Source organism: Larus michahellis, chromosome 1, assembly GCF_964199755.1.
Source record: "Larus michahellis chromosome 1, bLarMic1.1, whole genome shotgun sequence".
Lineage (NCBI taxonomy): Eukaryota > Metazoa > Chordata > Aves > Charadriiformes > Laridae > Larus > Larus michahellis.
The window spans coordinates 93,023,906-93,049,739 of NC_133896.1; the positions used below are offsets into that span (position 1 = coordinate 93,023,906).

At 37.6% G+C, this 25,834-nt stretch overlaps 1 protein-coding gene across 1 annotated transcript in view; it reads left to right on the forward strand.

The window, feature by feature from the left end:
• The window catches only part of SPAG17 (sperm associated antigen 17), a 108,869-nt gene that overhangs the window by 53,631 nt on the left and 29,404 nt on the right, over nucleotides 1-25,834 (forward strand). The window contains exons 18-27 of the mRNA XM_074593394.1: nucleotides 4,555-4,739; nucleotides 6,393-6,487; nucleotides 7,812-8,042; nucleotides 9,288-9,399; nucleotides 9,917-10,045; nucleotides 11,896-12,009; nucleotides 16,024-16,232; nucleotides 19,814-19,934; nucleotides 22,737-23,116; nucleotides 24,725-24,854. Of these exons, the coding sequence (XP_074449495.1) occupies nucleotides 4,555-4,739; nucleotides 6,393-6,487; nucleotides 7,812-8,042; nucleotides 9,288-9,399; nucleotides 9,917-10,045; nucleotides 11,896-12,009; nucleotides 16,024-16,232; nucleotides 19,814-19,934; nucleotides 22,737-23,116; nucleotides 24,725-24,854 (1,706 nt within the window). The remainder of the gene's footprint in view (nucleotides 1-4,554; nucleotides 4,740-6,392; nucleotides 6,488-7,811; nucleotides 8,043-9,287; nucleotides 9,400-9,916; nucleotides 10,046-11,895; nucleotides 12,010-16,023; nucleotides 16,233-19,813; nucleotides 19,935-22,736; nucleotides 23,117-24,724; nucleotides 24,855-25,834) is intronic.

A 25,834-nucleotide genomic window follows, 5' to 3' on the forward strand; every position in this document is an offset into this window, starting at 1 on the left:
CTGGGAAAGTTTTTCTAGAAAAAGCTAGAAGCCCTTTATTAATAGTGGAATAATTTTTTCACAGAATACTATATTCTTCTTAATTCCTTGTCACTATGTGCTTACCAGTTAGAGGTATTGTCCTGGTTCCGGTGGGGATAGGGTTAATTTTTCCTGGTATTCCATGCCATGTGAGCCACGCCCACCCTGAGCTGCCGGGGGAGGGGGCAGGAAGTTGCTGCTTAAAAGCGGGCTGGGGCGTCCCGGGTCCCGCTGGTCGGCGAGCGGCGGGGAGCGGCGGATCCGTAATCGCGTTTGTATATTCCCCTGTCCGTGTTGTTGTTGTTGTTGTTGTTGTTGTTGTTGTTTGCCTGTTCCCTTTACTGTCCTGTTAAACTGCCTTTGTCTCAACCCAAGAGTCTTGCCTTTTCTTACGATTCTTCCTGTATTAGGAAGGCGTGAGCGAGCGGCACGTGGTTCTTTGTTGCCGTCTGAGGCTAAACCACGACAGGTATGCAAGTGGGGATTTATCCACTATTACGTCTTTTGCCAGTGTACCTATTCATTTTGGAATACAATTTTGCACTGAAACAGCAATATGAATGATGTTCTATTCCAAATAATTGTATGAAAATAGAATATGTGTCCATGTATTGTTACGTAAAGAAGCTACAATGCCATGGAGATACAGCTGAGCTATCTTTAACCATGTCATTTTGGTGGTTTCCAGATCAATAAGATTTGATTTACCAAATAAAATTTCAAGTAAATTATCCAATGGACAAACACCCCCTACATCCCAATTTGTCTGCAGGCATTGCTTTCTAATTACAGTGCCTCATTTATCAGAACACGGGAATCTGTTAATAGCAAATTTTTTTGGTACCTATATATTTGAACAGGGTTTGAATGCTATATAGGCAAAGTGTGCCTTCCTGAAGACATTGTTTTGTATTGTATTTCATATCTTTGCTCTCAGTCAAGGAATTCTGTGTGAGTCCATCTCAGCTTTCCAGGTGCTTGGACTTAAATTATTTGCCATGAAAAGAGGCCAGTGTGATTAGCAATGACTGGGACCAGAGCCAGAAGAGATTTATCAGCAGAAATACACAGTTCCTTGGAGAAAATGCTGGCTGTTTTATGGTTGTTGGGCAAATCCACTAAATGTCTAGTCAATCGACTTTTTTGCATGTATATAACAGATGAAATCTTCCTCAAAAGATAGTGAAAGATAGTGTGTTCAGGTAAACCTGTGTCTTGCATTCAGGTAGACCAAGGCAGGGGGTCAGTGGTCTCAAAGTCTGTTACACAAAAGTCTGTTGGAGCCCAGAGCAATCTTCTTTCCCAGATATTCTTACCCTTCTTTGGGGCACTGGACATTAAGGGCCTGGTACAAGTTGCTTAAACATCTGGTGCCAGTCTAGGTGCCTGGTGTTATCTGAGATGTCTGCACAGGGCTGACACATGTGACATGAGACCCATAGGAGACCCATACTCTTTGGGAACAGATACTGGAGACCAGGTCACATACCCTAGTACATCTAACATGTCACTTGGTGTTTACATACACTGGCACGTCATGCCAGTGGCATATTGTTGTTCTGTTGTCTGTCGGAGCAGATAGTGGGGAGCCAGACCTTCTCGGGAAGCATTTCTTCTTGAAAGAAGAACTCTTCATCTATGGAATCCTAAACCAATTGGCTGGTCACCTTGAAAGGCATTGAAATAGTCAATTCAAGGCCAATTGAAAAATGGGAAGAGCTCTTCCTACCTGGAAAACAAAAGTTGCTAATTTTGCATCCAAAAAGGAATGAAGCAGATTCTCTGGTAGATCCATTATAGTTCAGTTTAGGATGGAATAGCTATATGCTTCCTCCTTCTTACTCTTCCACATACACTGGAAACAAGTCTTGGACATTAAAGATAGCTTCTGCTTGGGGCTTGCCATCTTTGTTCAGTGACACTTCATAGGCTTCTGTTTCAAAGCAGCAAGGAGTCTCTAAAGAAACTGGCATGAAAGCTAACGATAAGGTTTGGCTTTGCTCTTTTTTCATAGAAATACGTCACTGCTATGTATGCTGCTTAGTATCTGTGAAGAGCTACAGGCTCTCACTTGCTTCTGTTACGTGGCATCAATGCCTGCCTTTTCTCTGCAAAGTAATCAGCGCATTTTCTGACCTTATTCAACCTTTTTGCTAAAGATAATTTAAATTTCCAGACAAAGTATCATAAATATTTGCTAGTGTATGTTTCCAAGCAACATAACACTTCTGTGGAAGACAGCCTTTAAATACCTGGAGTGCTTGAAGCTGTTGCCTGCATTAGCTTCCAGATCCTGCTTAGTTGCCAGAAACAGGCACAAACCCTACTTCTTAATTAAGCAGTAGTATTACTAGTTTTTACCTTTATATGAAATAACTGGCTCCTGATGAGTTTAGTAACAATATATTGATTTTCCTTTTATTAAAATTAACTATCATTCTGATTTTGGGAATATATTTAAGAGCCACAATTTCACCACAGGAGACTTACAAATACACAACAGATGCTGTGCTTGACTGTTTCTCTGTTGGGAGTTCTCTACCTGTGTTTACTTGTTACTTCTTTATTGTGATATCTTATAGACCACAGACCCACTTTGTAGGGCTGATCCATACTTCATGTCTGGAATATGCTTCTGTCACCTGCTAATCGGTTGGTTACAGTGGGTCATTGTACAGCAAATTCTCATGCAAGGGGGAAATTAAATTTCTTACGTTGCAGCAATTTTTGCTCCTGCAGATCCCAGTTACCCTTCCTTCTTCTCTATGGATATCAGGTCCCATAGTTCATGTAGAACATCCAAAAATTCAGGAATTGTGCTGTTCAAAGAGTAGGCAGCAGGAGGCTGCATGTGAAATCCAATGAATGCTACTGACTAAAGGGATCCAAAGGCATGGGCACACGTACCTGCAATGATATGTGTGTGTAAAACATTTCAACTCTGGTTAGGATAAGTGGCCACTCTGTCAGGAAGCCAAGTGAATTCAAATCTTATCAAATCTATTCTTTTGCTCAAAGTTAATCTTAATGACATTTGTTTACTGTTTCATAGTAAACACATTACACAAGTTACTGGAAAAGAATAATCCTTTCTGAGAAATGATTCTGAGTCAGACATTGGCAGTAGTGACATCAGAATACATATTAATAGAATGTGTATTTTTGACTTTGAATGACTGTTTCATTGCCCTAAAATATTTTCCACGCGAATAATCTCTTTTTTATTTATAACGTATATTCATTTTCAAGTTATTCCAGTACTGGCAACTCTAGGTTCCAGCCTAGTTTTGCCTTTTGTTTTCAACACCTTTGTTTTTTTAGCTTCTACGCTTTTCTTCAGATACAAGCAGAGTCAACTTGTCCCTACTGAGTGTACGATCAACAGTTTCTCCATGCAAGTTTCCCAAAGCAGGCTCTACCAACGTTTCAGGAGCTGGGAGAGACTTGTATATCATTAAGCTGTACATGAACTTTGTACATCTCCAGTCTGTGTAAATAGCCTACATATTAATTCTCTTGGACATACAACGTAATGCTACAGTAAGAACTTTAAAACTGTCATGGGGTCAAGAATTGGTTGTGCCACCTACAGGTTCGCAACCAAAAACTGTGATGCATACAGAGGTTTTGAATACCATTGAATCATCTTGAACTTATAAATGCAAAACATTATGAAGACACAACAACTGAATCTCATGCATTCTTTAAAAGGCCCTTTTAGTTTTGCACACATGAAAAAATATACTTTAAAGAATTATCGTAGCACTCCAAACAAGGAGTTGAGTGGCAACTGCTTATAAGACTTACAGGGTTCATCCGACGACTTTGGAAGCAGTTGTTCACAATCAAGTAGCAGTCATTTAGCAGTCATTTCAGACACCCTCGGAAGATGAGACAATGCAACTACCAATACCAGATGCAAACTCTGGATCAGTTTGTCATTCAGTGCTCACTTCAACTGCTCATTGTGAATATTGTTAAGTTACGCCAGGCTACGGTGCACTGATTCTCTAATCTGCATTTCAGTGACAATTTCCAAGCACCTTTCTTGTCATGTGGATGAAGAAGAGCTAGGAATTAAATAGAGCAACACCTCCTCAGTTGCTGAACAAACAAGTGAAGTGTATTCTAAAAGACAATATAAATCAAGAGCAACCAAGAAAATAAGCTATCCTGGTGGTAAAACAGTGAGGAGGAGAATTAGTCTCAACCTTTCTTAAAATGAATGTCTCTGTTTTCTGACTTTCTGGATTTTATTTGAGGGCAGGCATTTTTTGGAAGACAAGTTTCTAATATCTCTGCAGATAGGAGGACCAAAATCCCAAACGTAAGATATATTAAGCAAATACCAGCCACACAAAAATACCAGCTCCTCTGAAAACTGAGTGAAACCCTGTCAAACACAAGCCTTTTCTCAAAGGTTATAAAATAATATTTGTATAAGAAACTGAGAAACCAAGGGATCTTGTTTGACCTGAAATCATATAAGTGAAAACTTTATTATGGTAAATAGAGGACTGTCATGCTTTTCAGAAACTATCTCGAGCTGGTGGCCAACTCAATTGAAGACTGGGTGAAAGAGGAAGAAGCCAAATACCAAGAAGAGAAGATGGCTAAGGAAATAGAGTCTCTTAAACTGGAAAAAGCCATCACAGAAGGACCTTTTGCACTGTCTTCATGTGCTGACAAAAATCCTGGCCTCCCTAAGAAAGACAAAAGTGGGTATCTTTTTGTTTTTTCCTAGAAAATTCATTTTTCGTGTTGAGTACTGAGACCCAAAGCTGTTCAGAGGAGAATTGCATCTATTTTTTCATGCAGTAACCTTGTTTTGTCATCTGTATAGACATAAATACGTTTTGAAATTAATTAAATACACATTTAAATATTCTGCATTGTCCTCTGTTCTGAAAACTGAGACCTTTAATGTCAATTTATGTTTACAATAGCTGTGTTTATTTAATGGAATTACTTTAAGGATTACATACAAATATGAATCTCTCTTTAGATGACTGAACATATGAAGAGTGAGCAGTAGTTAAAGTTGGCGACGCAGTTCAGGAAAATTCCTTTTTAAAAGGGCAGGATAAAAGCTGGAAGTCAGCAGCTGTGGGCTAGAAGCTAAAACTGGAATTGACTAGACTGCAGAGCAAACTTTAATTACAAGCAACATTTTGGATAGTGAAAATTGTAAGCAGTTAATACAGTAACACTTGAGCGGGCAGAAAAATCTGAAAATCCACTTTGACAAAAGAGAACTTTTGTCCAATTTGTCTGTTTGTGTATTTAGATGGCATTAACAATGATTTGTTGATATTTAGCTTTTGCTTTTCCCACCTTCTTTGAGAATGTACTTTGAAACCTACTATTAGTAGCAATTAGCATTTACAAAAATAGGAAAGTTATTCCTCAGCCCAATTAACACGTCTGATTATAGTTTGGAAACCGAAAGGACACTTATAACTTCTAAATCATAATCTGTACCTATCTAGCTGTCACGGGAGCTTAGATTTGAGTCTTGCCCGTCTAGTGCCTCATGACAGATATTCATAGAGAAGTTCACTGGCTGGAAGAAGATAATCACCTCTAGCTGGGACGTGCAGATGGGCGAGAGTGTCTTTTTAGGTGATTTTAGTTTCACTAGCACTGCTGTAACCCACACTGCAATTTTTACTTTTTAATACAAAGTAATTTAACCAGAAGTTTCTGACAGTGTACTGTAATCTTTTCTAGCAGGTAAATATTGGGTATCCAAGCATGATATAAACCCACACACGTAGAGGGATATCCTTTTCATGAGTCATAGGTGCTATAAAGCCCTAATAATAAATAGGGGATATGGTAGGTGTTTCTTTTGTGAAGGTTTGAAGGGTCAGGCGGTGTTTACTCACTTTTTTGACTTGAATGGTTGTAATATCTATGATTCTGGTATTGAGCTTGTTCTGGCTTTTGGTGAGCTGGTTAAAGCACTGGATCTGAATTTTGGAAGAGCGGTAGTAGCAAAAACAATAAATACTGCTTGATGTTTATTCAGCATTGCTCATCTGCATAAAAAAGACTTGTTGCAGGAGCAAAGCCTTCAATAACAAGAAGCAGAGAGTCATTCTTTAAATACGTTGGTACATTGTTTAGCATATTTGGTCCCCAGTTATGACAATCAAGTAATACTAGTTGTTCTTCTAACTTGAACAGTCTTTCTATTTTATCTCCAAAAATACTTAACACTTTCATTATTCTACTTTTGTATTTTTACTACTTACAATATGAATTTTTTTATTTACTTGCATTTCTTTGATATGCATTTTTCCATTTTTTAAAATTATTCCATTTTCATATATTTATAACCTCATTTATTCCCAATTCATTTCTCAAAGGTAGCATGTCAGGACCTGAGAGCCTAACAGAGACTATTCCAGAATCTCCACCTAACAATGAAAAAAGTCCCTTTATCAGAGAAGGTTCGCTAAAGGTGAGGCAAAAATATGTATGTTTCTGAAATGAACTAAATAACACTGCTTTCCCAGGAAGGTAAGCCTTCGTTCTTACATAGACTTGACTCAATCCTCTTTGCTATAGCTCTTGGCTATTTTTTGTATTCTTTATTTTATGTTTTCTTTAATTTACTCCATATTGTTTCGGTTATGTTATTTTCTTAAGGTTAGACTATTTGGAGTTAAACTAGACATTCCAAAAGCAATTCATAATTGCAGTAGTAGGAAATGAGAGTTATGGATAATATCCTACTTCTTGTTGGAAGTTTTCTGGTTATAAAGCTATGAGAACATAAGATCCAGATTCATGGAAGTACTTATGTACCCCACTCCTACTTTTACTATCTACATCTCTTTAAAATTAAGGAATATAAATATGGCACCTCAGAGTTTCCTTATGACAGAGATTCCCATTTTATAGATGTAGACCATGGTCATGCACAACAGATGAAATTACTTGCCTAGCGTGACACAGTAAGTTTCTGGCTGAGGTAGAAGTTAAGCACACATAAGATGAGAGTCCTAGCATTGTCAGTATATCTGTTACTCTGCATAAATCTGGCTTAATTGATATTGTACTCCCCTGCTTTTTTGGACTCCTCACAACTATAGAATGTCTCATCTTTCTTATAGTGTGTAATACTCTGCACTTAAAGTACTGATATTGGAATGTAGATATGAAATGGTGTTAACCAATTCCTGGACACTCAACTTGAGCTGGCGTGGCTCAAGTTAGGCTAATGCCTAACTTGTAACTGTGAATTTTTACCATTTCTTTCACAGAAATGCTGGTGCTTTGGTATGCTTAGAATATAAAATGCTACAAAACTCTAAATACTCTGGAAAATCTCACATCTCTCTTGTTGTCTGATACAAGGTGTTAATTCTGGCATCGATACCTCATTCCTCTTTCTGTAAAAGCATAAAATCATTTTATCTCACGGTTGCATTTTTGGAATAAACTAATACCAGTGATGCATTCTGATTTGGTGATAAGTGTTGTGGAAAAGTGCACAACAAAATAATTCTTTTATGATTGAATGTGTAAGATACAAATAATCATCTGATACATCTTCTGTGGCCAAGAATGACTTATCCTGTGGATTGGATGAGTCAGTAATTTTATGCAAAGTGTAGTGTGTAATATTGTAAAACCGTAGGCATGTTTGGAAAACATGGGGGTGACTTAGAACATTGGTTCCTTTGAGTTTGTTTAGTTGCACTCTTTTCAGTGTGCACATACGAAATACCTTATAATACAAAGAGAACCACAGTCAGTTGAATTCCTAACATTTAATGTAGGCTTGGAAGGAGGAGCAGGACCAACTACTAGAGGAAGAACAACTTAAGGAAGAAAAAAAAGGAAAAAAAGAAAATTTGGGAGGTAAAAAGAAAGGACAGGAGATAATACATGAAGAAAGTAAAGGTTCCAACAAGAAATCTTCCAAAGAGAAGTTTAAAGATGAGCCAGCAAAAGCCGCTGAACTTGAGGATCCCAGCATCCCAGAACCACATTCTGAGAAAGTTTACAAGGTAAGGAATCATATATTGCACGGAAGTGCGAACTATTTATATATAGGGTCAAGACACAGGCAAAGCTATTATCCATTGTGAAATTCGAGTTCAGGGCAAATGAAGCCTAAGTCAGTTTTGTTCAACTCCATCATTTTAGCAGCAGATCCTTTCTTAAAAGTTTTGGAAAGCAGTTTCTGATGTTTAAGATTATCCTACCTAAAAGTATTTAATTAACTTGGATGGTTTTTAGTGTATATGCCATGAACACAAAGATAAGTTGATCATGGTTTTTTGCCCGTGGAAAATATAATTATGGGATTAATTTTGCCTGAAAACGTGATTTTCATGGGAGAGAATAGGAAAGGGGAACATAAAGACCTGTTCCAATGCCTATATCTGGGGCCTGCTAGACCTAGTTGAAGTTCTGCCTGTCCACATTGGAAATCAAGTAAAAGGAGTTCACTGTTTCTTCCATTTCCTGATTCAAAATTCATGGAGTACCCTAATACAAGGTATTCTGCCTGTTAAATTAACAGAGGGAGATTTCTTACAGAGGGGATTCTTCATTAGTTTTTGTTACTTATTAGTAACAAAAAGAAAACTTAGAAAAGAAAAACAATTAGAAAACTTATTAGTTTTCTCCAAACAGTTTTTAGGCATTTCGCACTGGTTTATATTTGCAGAGTCTAAGCCTTGCATCCAAAACTTGTAGGTCGATATATTCTAGTCTAACCTTGCTTGAATATAGAATTCAAACTCAGAGATAACGTAACACCAGTACGAACTTGAGTTCGCTCACCTAATTTTTGCCAGTTTTTGGTGCTTTGGAAGGCACAGCAATCTAAGAATCGGATTTAGTGTCTGAATTCCAAAATCTAGAGGGTGGAAAACTGAATCTTTATCTGCCCTTTATCTGATCACATGACAATGTACTTTGTCTCTTTGTGCTTGTCCAAAATTTGTCTTTCCTTGCCATTATGTGTTAAGCCACCAGTCTACTTGCTACTCTTCTGTTTCCATGAGGGTCCATAGCACTGAATGACCAGATTCTGCTCTTGTGTGTACTTCACTTAGTAACTGAGAAATTATTTGGATAAGAGAATAACATGTTATGTATTTGCTAAAGTTTTTATTACATTAGTTAAATATCTAAGCAAAAAATGTTGACCAGAACAGTGGGATCCTGAGAATCTGTCCTTCATTTGCCTTTTTCATAGCTTCTGCCTTTCTCATTTACACATAATCTAAAACTTGTTTTTCCAGTTTCTTGGCTACAATACAGGGGAGGATCTCATTCAAGTATCAGGAACCAATCAGTATCTTTTCCCATCTGATGGAGGACAGATTCATGTAGAGAAGGTAGAGTTTGTAAAAGGTGATTCTTTAATTCTTTATACTTTGCTTTGACTCGGTTACTAACTGATGGCGTAGTTTCTTAATCCATAAATGCTTTTTCATGTCTTAATAGTAGAAACTCAGTTGAAGACATTGTGAGAGTACCATGTAATTCCGTATTAGCCTCTATCACTACTAATATTTACATTTTACTGTAGTATGTTGACAATTGATAAATAAACGAAGTACCAGAAAACTAGAAATGAAGAAAAATCAGTTCATATTTACCTGTTCAATGGCAACCAATGCATGATATTACAAGAATGCGTGTTCCAGTAATTTGTCCAGTCAGGACAATTTTCAGGAAGTTTTTGAATATTTAGTCTAAACTCAGCAAACCTTAATTTTGCCTTCCTGGTCTGCTACTAAGCAAGTCAGTCTACTTCAGAGCAATTTTGGTTTTTATGTGCTTTATACTTGCAAGTGCAGGGTTTTTTTGCATGTGGGGCAGTTCTGAAGCCTGGTGGGAGCAATAATAGTATTCTGTTGCTTTGCAGGTCTAACTTTGGTAAAGGTGAAAGTCATAAAAGACAACCACAATTTCTTCATTCATATCACAGACCCCAAGGAAAACTTAAAAGAAATCGAAGTTCAAGAAATTAATGAAGAACAGAAGATTAGATCAGGTTAGTGGATTGACATCACTGATACAAAGAATTAATAGTTTGACATATTTAGTAATTGAATGCAAACCTTATAAACTATCAGAAAATAAATCCCTACTAATGGCAGACGGTAAATAAGACCAGTGTTCTGTAAATAGAAGTAAAAATCCAGTTATCCAACTTAAGCACCATGTAGAGAGATCTTACTAAGATGTAGAAGCACAGTACAGGACAACAGGTGTAAACCAGTCTCTTTTCCAAAGCAAGGAAATAAATGCCAGGATAAATGCCTGCCCGCAAGAAGGGAATATTACCCCCTTTGAAGTGGGCCTCCTTTTGTGGGTTGGATGACCATAGCGTTAGTGCCTCTTCAAGACCTTTGCTGTGGAAACAGATATTTCTGCAGTTCAGCAACTTCTACTGCTGGTTGACATGTTGCTAACACTCAGAAAGCATTGAATCCAAATCCTTTCTGAACTGAGGTGAGAGTGTTCCCAAGATGAAAGCCAGTCTGTAACAATTTCTGTATATATTTGCCAAAACCACTGTGGAATTGCTGTCACTGAACTGAAGAGTGTTGGAAAAGCGTAACTTCTGGTAGGTGTGTTAGCTCTTTTAGTCTTCACCGGTCTTAGAAAGCATCCTGCTCTTGCTCCTCTCCTTGGCTTCAGGTGCCACCAGTGATGTAATTGTAGGTTGCCTGAATAGAAAATTTCATCCCTTCCGCAGATGAGATGTTTCTTGTCTGCCCTTCTGAAAGCAATCTTGTATCATTCTGGGGTCTGCCAAATGGTACTTTCAATCACCAGTATGCTAGCATCTGAGGCAAGTTGTATTCACTTGGCATGAGTGAGAGGCTTTCCTCCTGTATAAAGAGGAGTACCTTATAGAAAGGCAGTAGGGAAGACAAGAATCAATCCACTCTGATGCTTGGCAGTGGCTGAATGGTAACAGTGGTAAGCTTTTACTGCAGTCAAAATGTCAAAAGAGCATCCTGCAGGTGGTAGTCACCAATGAACATTGCAATAACAGAGTAAATAGGACCAGACGAGGTCTCAGTAGTGTGCCTTGTTGATGAAAGAACTGGGAGATGGCTAGGAGATGGGTGCCTGCCTTAGCCTTCTTTTGTAGCCTTCTCTGCTGCTCCTCACAGTTTTAAGAAGCTGTTCCCCATTTTGGAAATCCCAAGGATTTCCTTTTACCAGCAGAACGTTTCTTTGAGGCAGCAGGAGTTGAACTAGACTCAAGGTAGGTTCCAGTGTCACTTTCTCGAAGGTGTTACCTTGCATAGTTCTTGTGGTTTCCAAGGATGACATGCTCATCACATGACATCTTGTCCTGCACCTCTAAGTGAGCGTGTCTCTTGATCCACTTTCACAAACGCCAGACACATCCTTGGATCTAATTTCTCAACTTTTTCTCCTTTCTTTTACTTTCTCCTTCAGGTACGGTCCCTGTGACAATATCTGACAGACAGTGTCTTTTATTAGTGCATAGGCTACGTGTGATAGAAATGAGCAGTAAGCCAAGTAGGGAACAGAAGTAGGGATTCTTGGCTCCAGAACTAGGTTCTCTTGCTGTTTAAATTCACAAAGACTTTTCACTAGTTGTTGCTATTAAACCTGTTTTTACAAAACTAGCTAATTAGAATGCAATTTCTAGATGAAAAATCGCAGCTATGTTACACAAAACTGAATGTGATATACAACCCTGTGAATGGAATGATAAAGTTTTCCCCGTCCCATATTAATCTATTTTACAGGTTAGTTATCCACATTGATGTGCCACTGTTCACACCAGTCATTGGTTTGCAGGTCAGGTGGTTCTGGTATGTGTTGCTATCTTTAAAATTCATTCTAATTTTTTTAAAGGAAAATTGAAAAATCAAAAGAAAGCTGTGAGCAAGTTTGGATCGTTTTCAGCCACCTTAGAAAATGGAATCCAGCTGTCCCTGAGCTATTATGGACCTACAGGGAAGACAGCAGGTAAAGTAAGCAAATAGAAGAGGATATTTGAGAACCATAGGGGGAATTTGGGTTTTTTTCTTTTTTTTTTTTTTTCTTCATAAACTCCTTAACCCAATAATGTGTTGCATGCAATTCTGCCTTTCTCAGCAGCTGTTACTACATGGTGGGGAATTTTCAGCAAGGCTCAAGATGATATTACGCTGTCAAGAATATTCTATGATTTAAATTTCAAAATGGAGGGAGGTCTCCATGGTTTTTTTACTTACTGTGAAAACATAGCAGTGCAAGGAGAAACTTGCAAGTATTGTTATTAAGTAGCCCAGCAAAATCAGCCAATTAGTTTGAGCCAAAGAAAATGTGATTTGCTGAGAAGTCTTCTTGGCTTTCCAAGAAATAATATTTTTGTAAATTTATATAGGTGATTATGGACTATTTCATTCTATGTTAGGAGTTGGACTTTAGGTTACAGTTGTGCAGACATAATGAGGGATTTCTCTCAGCCTTTCAACAAACACATTCACCAACTGGAAGCAATTGCTTCACAAAACCACAGTGAAAATAGCGTCTGCTTTTACCAAGAGCTTTTTGTTTCCATTACATTTGAAAGGCCACTGAAACCATCATACGGATAAAAGTGAAACCCTCCTCTGATCAGGAAATAATCCCAGCATTTTTCAGCTCCTAAAATACGAAAACATTTAATTGAATGCATCTTTGTGTGGACTGTGGTAAACCATTCAACTATACACTCAGTTTTTGTTATTCAAATACATTATAAAAATTAATTACTAAAAAAGGGCTTTTTAAACTTGGGCCAAGAGAGCATCCACGGTGTAGTGGACTGTGAAAATTGTATTTTGGCATAAAAGAGAGACATGTCTAATTAAACACCTATATGTCAGCTGTGACATTCAGGCTTTTTCACGTGTACCATAAGCATCCTGTTCTACATTAGCATAATTCTATGTTGAGTTTTAGTGCAGCACTGCTGACTGGCATTCTTTGATTGTTTGCAGTTTTTCTACAATGACTTGCTTGTGGCTAATTTCCCTTGTGGGTGTTTGTATCGTAAGAGCTCAGAAAAATTCTGACCAGAAATATTCTGGTTTAGACTATTCTCATATGCCGTCCATTCCTGGTATAGAATGGTATGCCATGTAATCCACAGTTTCTCTGCACAGATTGTTTAGATTGGGTGTGAACTATTCATTTTCTCTGCATTACTGTAAAAAATTTCTGGAACCTCTCTAATACTCATTTTTCTTACTGTTTTTCTCATTTTGTCTCTTCCCTATTCCTTTTAGGGAAGCTAAGGTGACAAAAGGCCTCAGGCTGTTTGCTGGCTTTATGCGTCTTTTTTATTTCTTGGTTAAATGTTAGTATTTGTTTAAGTTTTGAATTGTTTTTCTTTTTCTGCAGCACGACCAAAATCTAATTTCAGAGCACCTTAGAACCAGACCTAGAATTAAGCTTCTCCTCACTTTGTGAATCTGGCACTGCTTGAGCACCTGCGAGGCTTTCGCCTCTGGGTATTATAGGTCCTTTGCACTTGCTCTTTGTGCCTTGATGAAATCATGAGAGTCCAATTCCAAGTGCTAGAGATCTGTATGTGTGTGCAGGAGGATGGAAACCTTCCTTAATCTGACAGTCCTCTGGAATGTCACATCTCTCTCAAGATTTCTAAAGACACTTTCCCTCAGTCTCAACAATCCACTCTTTTTCATTGTTGCCCTCAGGCACTGTGTTCTCATTTTTTAGATCAACCAGATTGAAGTAGTAGGTGAAATCTCTTAAGGGGTCAAGAGCCTATAAGAACTTCTATTTCTAAAATCAGCAGAAAGTAGTGTTGTCTGAAACTGAGCATGCTCCACTTCACAGCATGAGTAGCTGGGAAGGATAGCTCCCCTCACTATATGTAAGAACTTGCTTATATGCAGTTTGCAGTGTTCACATGGATATTTATACTTGCCTGACAAGACGGATTACATTCACCAATTATTTTATTGGACAGTTGCCTCAAAATCCTTCATTTCATCTATCCTACTTCTCTGTGGAGCGTAGCTCTGTCAAAGTTTTAGTCAGCGTTTTCTTTTCACCATCCACCTGGAGATGAGTAATACTTGTTTATTCCATGGCCGTGCTGTCTATTAAATGTGTATCAGAATGGACGCTATGGGGAATTTTATACTTTTCTGTTTTATATAATTAGCTGAGAATTTATCTCTAGTATATTCCAGATAACACAGTTCTGTTCACATTTCCTCAGCCTTCCAATAAGCTGTAAAAGCCACACAGCGTAAATTACAGTACATGAAAGCAGAGCCATATAACAAAGCATCAGATTCTCATGCATCAGGCATGCATCAACTAATGAAAATGGGGATTTCAAAAAATCTTTGTGGCGATCTAAATTTTCCTTTCAGGACGCGGATATATTCAGATATCTCTGCATTTTACTAATGCTGGCACCAAGACAAAAACAGAGATTGAAGGCTTAAAAACTGAGGCGGAAAGCTTGTTATCCATGGATTCCATCACCAGATGATCTAATAGTTTCTTCTAGCCTTAGATTCTTAAATTTTGGGTCACCTTTGCAGTTTCCATAAATCGAGAATCATCCATAAGGCAAATGAACATGCAGGGAGCCTTTCTAGTAGTTTAGAACTTTATTTTTAAGGTGGTCTCCACATTTTCTTATCTGCAGAGACTAAACCATCTGTGTCAAAACCTTTCTGGAAACAGTGGACATAGTAGCACTTAGGCCTACCTTTTATCTTTTTCAGCCAAAAATATACTAACGCTTCATCTGTGTTACAGAAAATGCTACGATCTCACACCAGAATGGTTCTATTAGCATGCTTCCGGATGCATTTCTTTCCTTCTTTGTCTGAATGTGATCTGGCTTGCAATTTGTCAATGAGTTAGTTAACTGTTCTTTGCCTGATGTTACCGGTTTTCACATTAGATAATGATGTTGTTCATTAGAAGAAGCAGAATTACAATGTAATTTTACCAAAACAAAAAAAATAAAAAAGGATTTTTGTAAGTCTTCCTAAAGACATTCTTGAAATGGCTGACTTGTTAAACTTCATACTTTGTAGACTACTAAGCAAATCAAACTTGCTTTATTTATTTAAAAAAGGTTTTCAAAAGATGGTTTCTGAGATCATCACTGGTGTTTTCATTTCTTATCTGTATGGATGTGGTTAAGATGTGGATAAGAAGTTGCTCCATCTGGGTAGCAAGTTCTCCAAAACAAACAAGAATTCAATTACTTAAATTGTCTGCATGGGAAACAAGGTGGTATTTCATGAGTTGTATGTTTTGGACTTAGGTGCCTTCAAGCATGAGTAGGTGATTTTATAAAAATCTTTCCAAAAAGCGTTATGGTTAGAGCTGGCTGGGTTTTTCTGATTAGGCAGAGGTGTCAGTTCATTGAAACAAAAATGTTTTACAGAACATCTAAGTTTGTATTAATTGTATTTTCAAGAAGGCAACGTGACTTCATCCTGTCAACATGCTTAGCAGGCTGCCCTAATGCTTGTCCTTTAAGAATTGGGAGAGTCTTAGCAAGTCTAGATCATCTGTATCCTTCTGAATCATTAGAGCAAAATAGAGCTATGTAGTGCAAAACTGCTAGAGTTGGTCCATGCTGGATCTGCCCATGATAAAGCATAACAACTGTGATAGTTTCCTAGATACTAGACTCAAAATGTTTCTACCTATCTAGGTATTCTGGAGGTAGAAGAGAGTTTTTAAAATTGTATTTTCTATTTTTGAAAGGCAGATGATGACTTGTAGGAAACAATAGGTTCAGGATGTATTTTAGGCTGACAAGTAGTCAGTCTATAGAAAGATTTTCTAAATAATTTCATATATTCAGTCCCTCTATCTGAAATAATAAACTCCCTCACCGAGGCTGTTATTTCAAAGGTAAAATTCAGTGTACAAATTCTTGTTAAAAAATAAAATGTCACCATCTGCATGTATGAAACTTAATTGCATTAAATATATTGCTTTTCCTTTTCTTAGATGATAAAATAGATCCTGTCTTGGCAAGAATTTTGAACATCCCTTCTGTTCATATTCCAACGATGATTTCTCCTGTTACATCAGCTTCAGAAAAAAAGGATAAGTCCATCAAGCAAAAATCAGGAAAATCTCTGCCATCTGCAAAAACAAGCCGCAGCAAAATAGGCCCTTCACCACCTGATGACCCAGTAAAGCAAGAACAAGGAAAGGTGGGAGAATAGGCATTATGCAATGAACACAGAAAAGAAACAAAACATTCAAATACCTAAAGTTACACAACAGGATCATATGTTCTTCTCGCAGGGCTTTGAGCTGTGCTTTAACAAATTCCTAACAACTGATGGTGCTTCAAAGGATATGTTTACTCTTCCAGTTGTTCTCAGATGTACGTATTGGCAGCTGTTAATGAAGCTAGCCTTTACAACTCCACGGTGTAGGGCAGTCTGTCTTCCACAGTCCACGTACTTTTGTCAATTTTGTCTTTACAGTTACACCTGTTACCTTATTATCTCAGTGACTAGAATTGCTCTAGAAATCAATTTTTAGTTTAACCAAGTAGGAGAGCTGTTCTGTGCCTTCCAAAACCTGTATTGGAAAGTCTAACCAAATAGTAAATTAGTGGAGACAGTTTTGCAAAAGCTTGCTCTGCAATTTGGTCTTTCCAGCTGATCATAAGCTAGGGAAAGGACAGTCTTCTGAAAACAGGCATAATCAGAACACAAAGCAATGAGTTCCATGAACAGTTTCATGTAACGCTAATGTTCTAAAATACACTGTCTGGGATAATTCTTTAATGATAGTTATGATAAAAAGCTATCCCCTTTAACCTGATCACATTACAAAAGAGTAGCATTTCTAGATAATGTGCTTGTTAAATGTGGTTCTTAATATCTTTCCAGACTAGCTGCAAAAATATTTAAAGCATATAGCAGTGAGTTTTCATTTTACCCCTACTTGGTTCCAACTTTAATCAAGTATGGCTGAAATGAAGCAGAAAGAACTGCTAATAAAATGTCCCGATTCTCACCCAGAGACAAATTTCTGTCCAATCTGCTGCATGTAATATTTTTCACGACCAATTATTTTCCATTGACCCGGTAATTTCTCCCTCTCGTGTTCTGCTTCTTCCATAGGCTGGTGGATGATATGTAAAAAACATGAAAGGCACCAGGTCTGACATCTTTTCCCGCTCTGTTTTCTCTTTTGTCCTGTTCCTCAGAATTTCTCCATGGAAAATTAACAGTAGTTCATACAACTGTGGTGGCTTCCAATTCCAGAGGCATTTCATGAAACTCTACTTCAGTTCTTGCTACTGTTTTCTAGGGTGCTGCCCTGAAAAGGTTCACCACCTTCTGGTCTAAAGATCTGAAAATTTCTTTTTCAGAACTCTGTCTTGCAAAACTGGTCTTTTGTCTGCTCTGGTTACTTTTGGCCGCTTCTCTCTTGCTATGGCTTTACCAGAGGCTTATAAGTTCTCTTCTCAGTTCCCTTTGCAAAGGAGGTTGAATGGAGATCATAATTCTGTTGTCAGACCTGGGCTGAACTGTTCAAAGTAGAATGGGCAATATGGAAATGAAGGGTTAAATGCAGTTCAGGTTTATTAGAAACAGGAGATAGTTTCCATTACAAAGCAAATGAGAGGAGAGAGTACTAAGAAAGACAGCAATAAGCACATACTGAGAGTTGTAAGAATAGCTTTGGAAGACTCTCTAAACGCAACGTACCTATGCTGCCTCCGTGGTGCCTAGTGGATGAAGTAATGCTGTGGCACTTGTTTCAACATGGATTCTGTCCATATCCACAAAAAGTCCTGCTGACCTAATTTCAACAAGTTTAGCTAGGTATTTAAAGAGCATGAGCATGGAAAGTGGTGTAGGGAGTTGCCAAACAGTGCTCCTCATAACACACAGCACAACATACAAACAAACTCTGTACAAACAAATACCCCTACCATTAACATTCTGCCAGGAGGACATCTAAGTTCTTCCTTTTCCAAAAGACTTTTTACTAGTTGGTTTAGAATGTCTTCGGACAGGCAGTATCCATGTTAGTGCATATAGCACCCAGCTGTGTGAGTCTGCAAGTATTTTGGAGGACAGGATTAGAATCTGGAGCAAACTTGACAAATTCACATGGATGTGGTCTGTAAAATAGGATGTAATTCAGTAAGAATAAGTGCTAGGTTCTACAATTACATGTACATAATCATATGTATTTACAGAATGTGTAACGGTTCTATCAATTACAATTCTACAGAAAAAAGGTCTGAGAGTTGCAATGGATCACAAGCTATACATAAGTCAACAATGCCATCTTGCTGTGAGAAGGGCAAAGACCACATTGAGGTGAATAAACAGGAGTACAGTCTACTAAATATGTGAAGTTATTTTCCATTCAGGGCTGGCAGAGCCTCAGTTGAAGTATTGGGTCCAGTTATGGATACTGCACTGCAAGAAAAATATGGGTCACACTGGAGAGTTTTAAGGAAAGTACCAAGAAAGATCAGAGATCTAGAAAACTTCACCAGTGGGGAAAGATTAAAAGGCTTGGCTTGGGTTTGTTTGATCTAGAGTTGAGAGACAAAATAGCCTTCTGTAAAGAGCTAAAGGGACACTATCGTCTCTTATGCTAGCCCATATAATCAGAAGAAATAATCAGAAATAAACTAATTTTTTGCAAGAGATATTCAGGCTAACTGATAGGAAAATGTCAATAAGGTTAAGCAAGGTAAAGCACTGGTATAGATTGCCAGGAAACCTCCAGCCCTGGAAATTTTTAGAATAGGTTACATTAACATTTTTCTCTAGCGATATAGGTAGACTTGATTATTATTTTTTTTTACCATTAGACTAAGAGAAGTAGGGTTGCTTCTGTTACTTACACCTGAGGGTTACTTCTGCCCTGTTCTGTGACTTGTGCCCAGTGATCCTGTGACTGCAGTCTTAGGGTATTGGGAGTAGCCTTAACTGCCCAGTAATATTATGTAAAGTAACCATAAAATGTACACCATCCTTTATGCTGAAAAACAGATAGCAAAATATCTGCCAATTTTCTATTCCTAAAAATCAAGACTATAGGGTAATACCAGGAAAAGTTCTCTCTGTTACCTTTGTCTGCAACCCAAAGTTGTTTTCATTTTACGACTACTGACATAGTGTAGTTCATCATCACATAGGTTTTTGGGGGGATGACATTAAAGGGTCCATTATTGTATTTTTTCCAAATGTTCCAGGGTCTTCAGACATTCCTTAGGTCAACCTCATCTTTTCTAGTCATCAGAACAATTTCCACTACAGAGCAGTGCAGAGAGGATTACCCATTTTAACTGCCAAATATTCCTTCCTTTCCCCGTCTCAAGTCAGTGCTGTATTTGCAGCAGACTGGAAGTACTGCTCTGCTTCTCTTTTGTGCCCTTTTAACGATTATAGGCAAAGTAACTGATGTGCAACTTCAAGAACTATTTCATGCTCTTCTGCTTCACATTATCTATTTATTGTCATTTCATATTGACACTGTGCACAAGATACCATAATGACTCAGCAAAATTAATAAAGTTGGGAAGGGTTGTTCTTCAAGGGTTAATGAAGAGGAATGAAAGAAGCTAGCATAATCAAAGAAAATAAGCTAATGTTTCCACTTCAGAATCGATGAACTCTCAAAATGTTAAAAATGAGTGGTAGAAAGCACTTTGGTTTTTTTAAATGTTTTGTTACAACTGAAATCTGTACTCTGTTTTTTTCTGTAGTGTTTTAAAATGTGGAATAAAACTAAATCATTTTTCATTCTGTAGATGGAAATGGAAGAACCAGCTTCCCAAACACAAGTGACATCAAATGCTCTTGCTTTCCGAAGTTTGAACGTCTCCTGTCCCAATGGACTGGTATTAACTTTCCTTGGTGAAAGTTTTGGAGGTTAGTTTTCTGAGCCACTGCAAAGTAAGGAATTTAAAAGAAGTTAAAATTACAGAAGAAAAATATTTCTGCCTTGATTGATTTAGATGTAGCTATTAATTTTTTAATGTCTCAGATTTCTAAGTTTGACATAATGTCTGTTTAATAGTATTTGCAACATAAATAATGTGGTTTAATTCAAACAAATGTAAAAAAATCTAGAATTGCAAGTTGTTGGACATAACAGATTGGGGGCAGGGAAGCAGCAACCCAAAAAAGCACATGGAGTCATGTTGAATAATCAGTTGAATGTGCATGTGTATCGGAATACTAAAGAAAAATTAATAAATTCAATTCATAAATGCATATATATTGAGGAATCTTGAGTGCTAACAGGAAGATTGTTATGTTACCTATATCTTCACCTCCTTTGGAGTCGTATGTACTGTTCTTAAGTCCACAAGACAAAATGTTCATATTTTGAAAGATTCAGCGAAGAGTGACAAGAACGATTAAAGCATTGGAAGGTGTATCTTACAGTGAGCTCATGTCACCAGAGAACTCTAATTAACAAAGAAAAGGTCAAAGGAGTGACTGGTGCCAGTCTGGAAGGACAAGGAAACAGAATTTTTGGTGATAGCTTGTAAACACAGTATACAGAGGTATTACAAATTTCAGGGGCTTGAAACTGAAAAGTAGTACTTTGTGCTAGATTTAAGTTGTACTCATTTTTTAATGGTAAGAGTGATTAACAAAACTAAGCCATGCTGTAATGGACTCTCTGCTACTGGATATTTTACAGTCAGGTTTTGTTGCTTTTCTAGAAGATATGATCAGTTTTAAACAGAAATTATTTCACAGAAGTCCTTTGATTTATGCCATCCAGTACATATAGAGAAGATTGTCATAATAAGCCTTTTTACCCTTATTGTTGAATTTCCTTTGGAAGACTGTGCCTGACACATCCCTCTGCAATGATTCCGTTTCCCAGTGTTTTTGAGAATCAGCTTGAGGTTCATCTATGCATACTGTGAACTGTAATAAATATCAGGGGTTTGTAGTCACGCTGTTAGGTTTTGAAGCAAACAAATGTGAATTTTTTTGCTGTCATCTGGTCAATTTTAAAAACAGCCATCTATGGTATGTGATTTAATACCTATGTACAACCAATCTGTCCAGCCCAGACTATATTGGAGATATTGAGTATGTGAAAATAGATCAGCACAACTGCAGAGGTGCCCATATCCAGGAATAAACCAGATTTATCACACACACACCAAATACATGCTAGCAGTAATTCCAACACATCCTATGTGGGAGCTGCTGCATAAAACCCAAGAGAATCATTTCTGTTCCTGGCAACTGATGGAACAACATACCTCTTAGAAACCAGCCAACTGTATATAAATTAATAAAAAATAAGGATTTTTTTATTAAATAGTATTAATAAGTGTAGTATGGTACACAAGGATCCAGCACAAACTTACAATAATTTGAGAGAGGAATGCCTCGATTAATTTTTATTTTTTTTGGCTACATAGACCTGAATTGCTAGCAAAAGCTTCCCTCATTTTTCTTCTCAGACATCTCTTTCCTTTTTATATAAAAATCATAGAATCATTGTACAGCCCAGGTTGGAAGGGACCTCAAAAGATCGTCTGGTCCAGCCTTTTGTGGGAAAGGGAGCTATCTAGCACTCTGTCCAATCACATATTGAAAACCTCCACCAATGGGGTCTCTACCATGCCCCTGGGGAGGTTGTTCCAGTGAATGATTGTTCTCACTGTAAAAAAATTCTTTTATATTGAGATGAAACCTCTTCTATTGTAACTTGAACCCATTGTCCCTTGTCTTCTCCCTGTGGCTCTCTGTGGAGAGAGAGCCTCTGTCCTCTTTGTGGGCACCCTTTAAGTACTGGAATACTGTGATGAGGTGCCCCCTGAGCCTTCTCAAGGGAGAAGAGACTTAAGTCCTTCAGCCTTTCCTCATAGGACAGGTTCTCCAGCACTTTGATCATCTCTGTGGCCCTCCTTTGGACCCTCTCCAGTCAGTCTGTGTCTTTCTTGAATTGTGGGGGCCAGAACTGGACACAGTACTCCAAGTGCAACCTGACAAGCGCTGAGTAGAGTGGGATGATCACATCTCTGTCTCTGTTAATAATGTCCTGGTGGATGCAGCCAGCTTGGCAGAGTTTGCCCATTTAGGGTAAATGTGCTCTGATGTGAAGTAAAGAGGGTGCAGAGGGTTTTCAAATACATAGTTTGTCAAAGCGCTTAAGTTGAAGTGCTGAATAGTTGAGGTGAACAGACGCATGCACATAGTCTCCTAACACAACTACCATACCTATACTTATCAGCACACTCAACACATTTCCATAATTTAATCTAAAAACCTTATTTGTTCAAGTAGACAAAATATCTAACTTCAGTTTCTATACAAACTCAAACTTGGTGAAACTCAGTAACTTTTTTCACCTTTATGGGGCAGTTAGGAAATTCCTCTCAGCTAATGTCAGTCTTCTAAAAGTTCAAAAGTTCAGCATCCATAATAAATCCATCTTCAAATTTCCCTTATTTTAATTCGGAAAGACAGACAGGTCCATAGGGGGATGCAAAATTTCTAAATAGATCACTGCTTTGAATTGTTCTCTGAAAAACATAGTCTGTCCCTTACATTGTGGATTACAGAGGAAGCCAAGGAGGGTTAGTCTTACTCATCTTAAGTTGCATACCTTGTGTAGACACCATGATACTCGGTGTTTAGCACTGTTTGTGTGCTGAATGCGTGCTACATGGTGTTAAGTAATTCAGAATTTCTTTGTAGGTTTGAAAGGTGAAGCCACGACAGCTGAAGCTGAGAAAGAGGTGGCTGAAAAAGAGAAAAGTGAGGCCAAAGCAGATGAAGCCAAGGAAGAGGAGGTTGAGAAAGGTGAGGCCAAAGCAAATGAAGCAAAGGGCGAAGAGGTTATGGAAAGTGGAGAGAAGGAACATGAAGTTACAGAAGGTGAAATAAAGCACGAAGACACCAAAAGAGAACAGGCCAAGCAACCTGCTCTGGAAATTCTTGTAAGGCAGAGTTATCCCCAAAAGGTAAAGAACTCTCATCTATATACATCTGTGGCAAGGCAAACAGAACAAGAGGTGTCAAGAGTCATCACCAGTCAAGGAACTGTCATAAAGTACATGATTGATGGATCTACCCAGGTACGTTTAGCAGAATTCATTGAAAGCAGCCTGCGTGTGTGATTACCCTTGAACTTGTGCTTGTCAACCAAGACAAATGTCCAGTTTGTAGGTGGAGTTAAGTTACCACTGAGTTACACAGCCATGTGACGACTAAAATGCTCTTGCCTTTGTTCAGAATCAGAACTTAAGGCACATAGGGAGATTTAATGATGAAAATTTTAGGCATGTGAAGATTTTAGGCAACTTTGGGATTAAGAAATAGTTGAATATGGTTTTACGAAATACATTTCTGGAGTTAAACATCTAAAGTGTGGATTAGTTGGGCTTTGGGTATTTTTTGCAACACAAAAGTATCCATATATTTTTTCAGTCATCTAAACATTCATATGGGCTCCAGAAAAGATCTGAACTGTTCTTCAGTCCTGCAGACACTTTTGGGTGTCCTAAATTTTCGTCAAAAAGACTTTATATTACTAAGTGCCGTCTTTGTTTACATGTATTAAGGTTGCCCAGAATTCTGGTTCCTTTTAGGTGCTGTAGGCTAGATACCATCTTTGCTGATACTGTAATCAATCTACAAATAACTGTCTTTCTAAAGTCTAATGTTCTAGGTGTAGTTAGCAAACAGACAAAAAGAGTAGTCATCTGTTTTGACTCAGAAACTGTAAAAAAGATTCCTTATTTCCTCAAGGCTTTTTTCTGTCTAAGTAGACCACAACTCCTAGTACAAGTTCTTTATATCCATTCATTGCATTAGATCTTAAACCATGTAGCTTGGATTTCTGAGAAACATACCCATCTCAGAAATATGGAGCTAACTGCTGTATGTCTATATATTCTCAACGTACTGTCTCCTGATAGAAGAACATACATCTTATGTGCCTAGCATGATCGTACCATAGTCTTTGTATAAGCAAATTATGAGTGTGTCCTTCTTTATATTAACTTAGTGTTTGTGACTCATCAAGAATATATTGCATATAGATAAGCATTCAAAAAAGAAGAAATATTTAATTACCTTACAGTAACTCTAGCTCTTAAGATGTTTCTATATGTTTTCCATTTGTTTTGCATATTGTACCATCTTCTCCCTAGAACATCTGTACTGTATTTGTAAATGAATTCAGGGATGATTGTTCCCTATCACATAGGGAACATGCATATCAAGAGTTGAGCGTAATCACAATAGATCTCAGAAACCAGCTATAACATGAATAACCGTGACTTCTTTTTGTTAGCTGTCTTGGTGGCTAAAAAATTAGCAGCAATCCTAGACAAGTGGAATACCTGAGTACAGATCAGTAGGGTGATACAGATGCATTACCATTGCTACAAAAAAAGAAAAAAGTCAACAACCATTCACCACTTAAAAAGTCAAAGAATAATCTTTACTGTTTACTTTTATAACGCCTGTTCATTACTAAGTAGAATCTCCATTAATTATTTTTGTGAACTGCAGCAATTAGGAGTCCTTTCAAGATGGCTTCTTTATTTCTTGTATTCATTCTGAGAGTCTTTTACTTTTTTTCCCTCCATCGCTCACAATATTCTAGTGACTGTTCTTTTGAGACTTTCTATTGGTGTTTTAAGTGATTATAACCTCTGGTGTGTCCTTGATTGCTGTAGATTCTGTTTGCTGATGGCACAGTGAGTAGGAGCCCTGATTCTGGCCCTGTCCTACCACCACCTACAATTTCAGATAACATGCAACTAATACCAGAATTGGAGCCTTCACCTGAGACCAGCACTAAGAAAGGTAACATTTGCAGTGTTTTGGACAGATTTAAAGTTAGCAGGTCTGATGATACTTAATAAAGGGCATATTTCTTTAGTCTGAAAATTCTGCCAGTGTGAAAATGCAATTTTATCTGTACTCAGGTGCTGCACACTGCTAATTTGTTACCTTCATATCAAATCATTTCTCTCTTACTCCGGATTTCTTTTTCTTCTAACATGCTAGGGCTCTAATAAGTAAAAGGGTATGTAAGAATTACATCGGTAGCAGAGTGATTCAACACAAAGTATTAAAAAATAAATCCTTGCAACTATAGTGGTGTCAAATACTTCGTTATGGGTTACACAGTTTTTAGTCTTAGTATTGAGAAATACTTCTGTCACAGAGGATTCACTGTATATTTCTTTATCATTTTATGTATTCCAAGGCACCTACTACTGGCCGTTATTAATTGGGTTGTATGGACTTGCGGTCTGTCCCAATATAACCATTCTTACATTACTTTGTTTGGCTGAGAAAGAACCAAATAAAAGTTTACTTCATACCTCAGAGAGTAGTCTGAGATCAGTCAGTGCTCCTTAGTGCAAAGAATAATTATGAACTGTCATCATATTAACATATAATTTATTGGAAGTATGGGAATAAAAATTGCTGCCAAAGAGAAAAGTTTGTCAAAAAGAGACTTTCAAGTCATCGAGTCCAGTCCTTGTTCATAGGATATTCCTTAGGATAACTGGAAGGATGTTGGAGAACTTACCTGACAAACCACCTATTTTTCAGTCTCAGTATTTGTGGCTAGTGTATATCCTTTATTCCGTATCCTTTATTTATGAACACTTTTTCCCCTCCACCTTTCCTCTCCACTGCTTAGTCTTTACAAATTTGTAGTGAGAAGTTTAATTTCTTTTTGGCTTTGGTTTTTTTTGTTTGGTTTTTTTTTTTTGCTAGGATGTATGTGGTGTAAGCCTTTTAGTCTCCCCTCTGGACTATGCTATTGTCTT